Below are 2,571 nucleotides of genomic sequence, written 5' to 3' on the forward strand. Positions count from 1 at the left end.
ATATGGCGTATCTGTCATACGATTGTTGATATTGTGTTCAATTGTGTTCACGGTGTAATTTGCGCTCATATTGTGCTCTGTGTTTTTTGATAATAAAATTAAAAAATGGATGTACTTGTACAGTGGCGAGACAATAGTAAAAATGTGGTTGCTGCTAATGAATTACAAACCGTAAACAGCTAGTAGAAGGGGTTCTTCGGAAATCGCTACTTGCATTTTCAAGACTTTAGAAGAATACAGTGAAAAACAAAAAATAGTGAAAGCGAACCTTTTCTCTGATGGGTGTTATGGGCAAAATAAAAACTCTATAATTGCAGCAATGATGATGTACGCAGTTAACAAATTTTCAGCGTTGACCGAAATTACTCTAAGCTATTTTGAAACTAACCATGGTCAGAACGAAGGCGATTCTGCTCATAGTGCAATCTCTAAGGCTATTGCCACAGCTGGCAGTATATTTATGCCTTCACAGTTACACCCAGTGATTCGGTTAGCACGAAAAAAGTCTCCTTATAACGTCATTCCAATGACATACAAAGATTTCAAGGATTTCAAAGTTCTTTCGAAAGAAATTCGAATATTAAATGTGAAAATATCCGAATCTGGTAAACGCATAAAATGGACTGACATTAACCCATATATGCCTGCTGTCCTACCTGTAGGACAGGCATTTATAGAGCCCTACTAAAGTTTTCCAGTGAAAACAACAGGTGACGCAATTTATAATCGTTTCTTGAATGTGTAGGCATCTACTATATATAATTTACCAAGGTGTCATTTGCATTTAAATGTTTTGAATAAGTGAGTAATTACCACGGTTTCTAAAAAATGGCAAGTTCGAGCAGTTCACTACCATCAAGGTAAGTGTTCTTCTAGATGCTCTTTTTTTGGGTACTTTTTCTTTTACAAATTACAAACCAATGAACATACAAATGTGTATACTTAACCTCAAACTGTACGCATCCGTGATGGCGTATTTGCAGTAGATTGAAACTCGGTGTACTACATGTAGGACAGCAGGCATATAGGTTAACTTTTCCCCACTTTCAGGGAACCGGATCCAATTACACCCAATATATTTTATTCACGAAAAAATATAAACAGGGGCAGACTTTGTGATTTGTTGTCACGAATTGAAGAAAATTCTACAAAAGCAGCGGATGTATATATACTACCTCCCGTAAATGCAACGAAATATATAACCGATGAAGACTCAGCGGAAGAAGATGAAGGATCAATCAATAATTTACCTGGTAGCATTTTGAGACAAGAAGCAGAAGTAGAAGAAGTTGGGGAAAATTTAAGTGATAGCGACACTGATGAGGAAGAAAATATATCATTAGCAGAACTACAGAAGAGATTGAGAGTGCAACAGATTGGCAAGCGCAAGTGGCGTAAAAGAGACATCAATGCAGAGTTTCCCGACTGGAAAGCCACCAATAATAATGCAGGAACTACAGATGAAGCAAGCACTGCAATAGATTTTTTTGAACTATTTTTTGATGCAGAACTAGTTGATAAAATCGTTCTGGAAACGAATCGATATTCGCTGCAAAAAAATCGAGCTTTGAACGTTTGCACTGAAGAAATCAAATGTTTTATTGGTATTTTGCTCTATAGTGGCTATACCCAGGTTCCCAGAAGAAGGATGTTCTGGGAAAATGCTAGTGATGCACATCACGAAATTGTAATAAATGGCATGAAACGTGATCGATTTGAAGCTATCTTATCCCATTTTCATTTAGCCAACAACTATGAACTTGATGCGGAAGATAAATATGCTAAAATACGTCCATTAGTGACAATGATAAATGAGAAATTTTTATGTTATGCGCCTATTGAAGAGTACTACAGTTTTGACGAATCCATGACGCCACGGACTCAAGCAATTTATACGCGGCAAACCGATACGATTTGGGTTCAAGATTTGGTGTGGTGCAACACGATTAGGCTATGTTGTTAACGTTGATCCGTATCAAGGCAAAAACGGATATAAAGAAAAGGACGATCTAAATCTGGGTTTGGGAGAGCAGCTTGTTTATAAATTTGCTAAAATTTTAAAATCTCAAAATCCGAACCCATTTCATTTATTTTGTGACAACTTTTTCACTAGCATAAAATTGATTTCAGAGTTGCAAAAAATAGGAATAAGAGCTACAGGAACGATAAAAGAGAACAGGTCCGAGCATTGTCCTTTACTAACAAAACAGAATATGAAAAAGGAAAGCAGGGGTTTCTACAACTACAGAGTGGATGAAACACAAGAGCTAATAGTATGCAAATGGAATGATAATAATGTGGTCAGTTTGTGCTCTAATTCAGTTGGAATAAATCCAGTACATTCTACTACTCGTTTCTCCCGAGCAGAACGAAAACGCATTCAGATTGACCAGCCACATCTCATCAAACTTTATAATGAAAATATGGGTGGAGTAGATAGGATGGATCAAAATGTCAGTAAATATAGGATCGCTATACATGGAAAAAAGTGGTATTGGTCTCTAATAACATTCTTCATTGATATGGCAGTAAATAATGCATTCCAGCTATATCGACAAAAATATAATGACC

At 36.4% G+C, this 2,571-nt stretch overlaps 1 protein-coding gene across 1 annotated transcript; it reads left to right on the plus strand.

Annotated features, from left to right (window-relative positions):
* The first annotated feature begins 828 nt into the window (after window positions 1-828).
* On the plus strand, window positions 829-1,963 carry LOC111423983 (piggyBac transposable element-derived protein 2-like). The gene is made up of 2 exons (XM_071196836.1): window positions 829-860; window positions 1,105-1,963. The coding sequence occupies exons 1-2, from the start codon at window positions 829-831 to the stop codon at window positions 1,961-1,963; spliced, it is 891 nt and encodes a 296-aa protein (XP_071052937.1).
* The last annotated feature ends 608 nt before the right edge of the window (window positions 1,964-2,571 follow it).

The sequence above is a fragment of the Onthophagus taurus genome, chromosome 6 (assembly GCF_036711975.1).
Source record: "Onthophagus taurus isolate NC chromosome 6, IU_Otau_3.0, whole genome shotgun sequence".
Lineage (NCBI taxonomy): Eukaryota > Metazoa > Arthropoda > Insecta > Coleoptera > Scarabaeidae > Onthophagus > Onthophagus taurus.

Coding starts and splice junctions, on each gene's coding strand:
- LOC111423983 (XM_071196836.1), top strand. CDS start 829: ATGGCAAGTTCGAGCAGTTCACTACCATCAAG. Junction 861..1,104: donor AGCAGTTCACTACCATCAAG/GTAAGTGTTCTT, acceptor AAATATAAACAG/GGGCAGACTTTGTGATTTGT.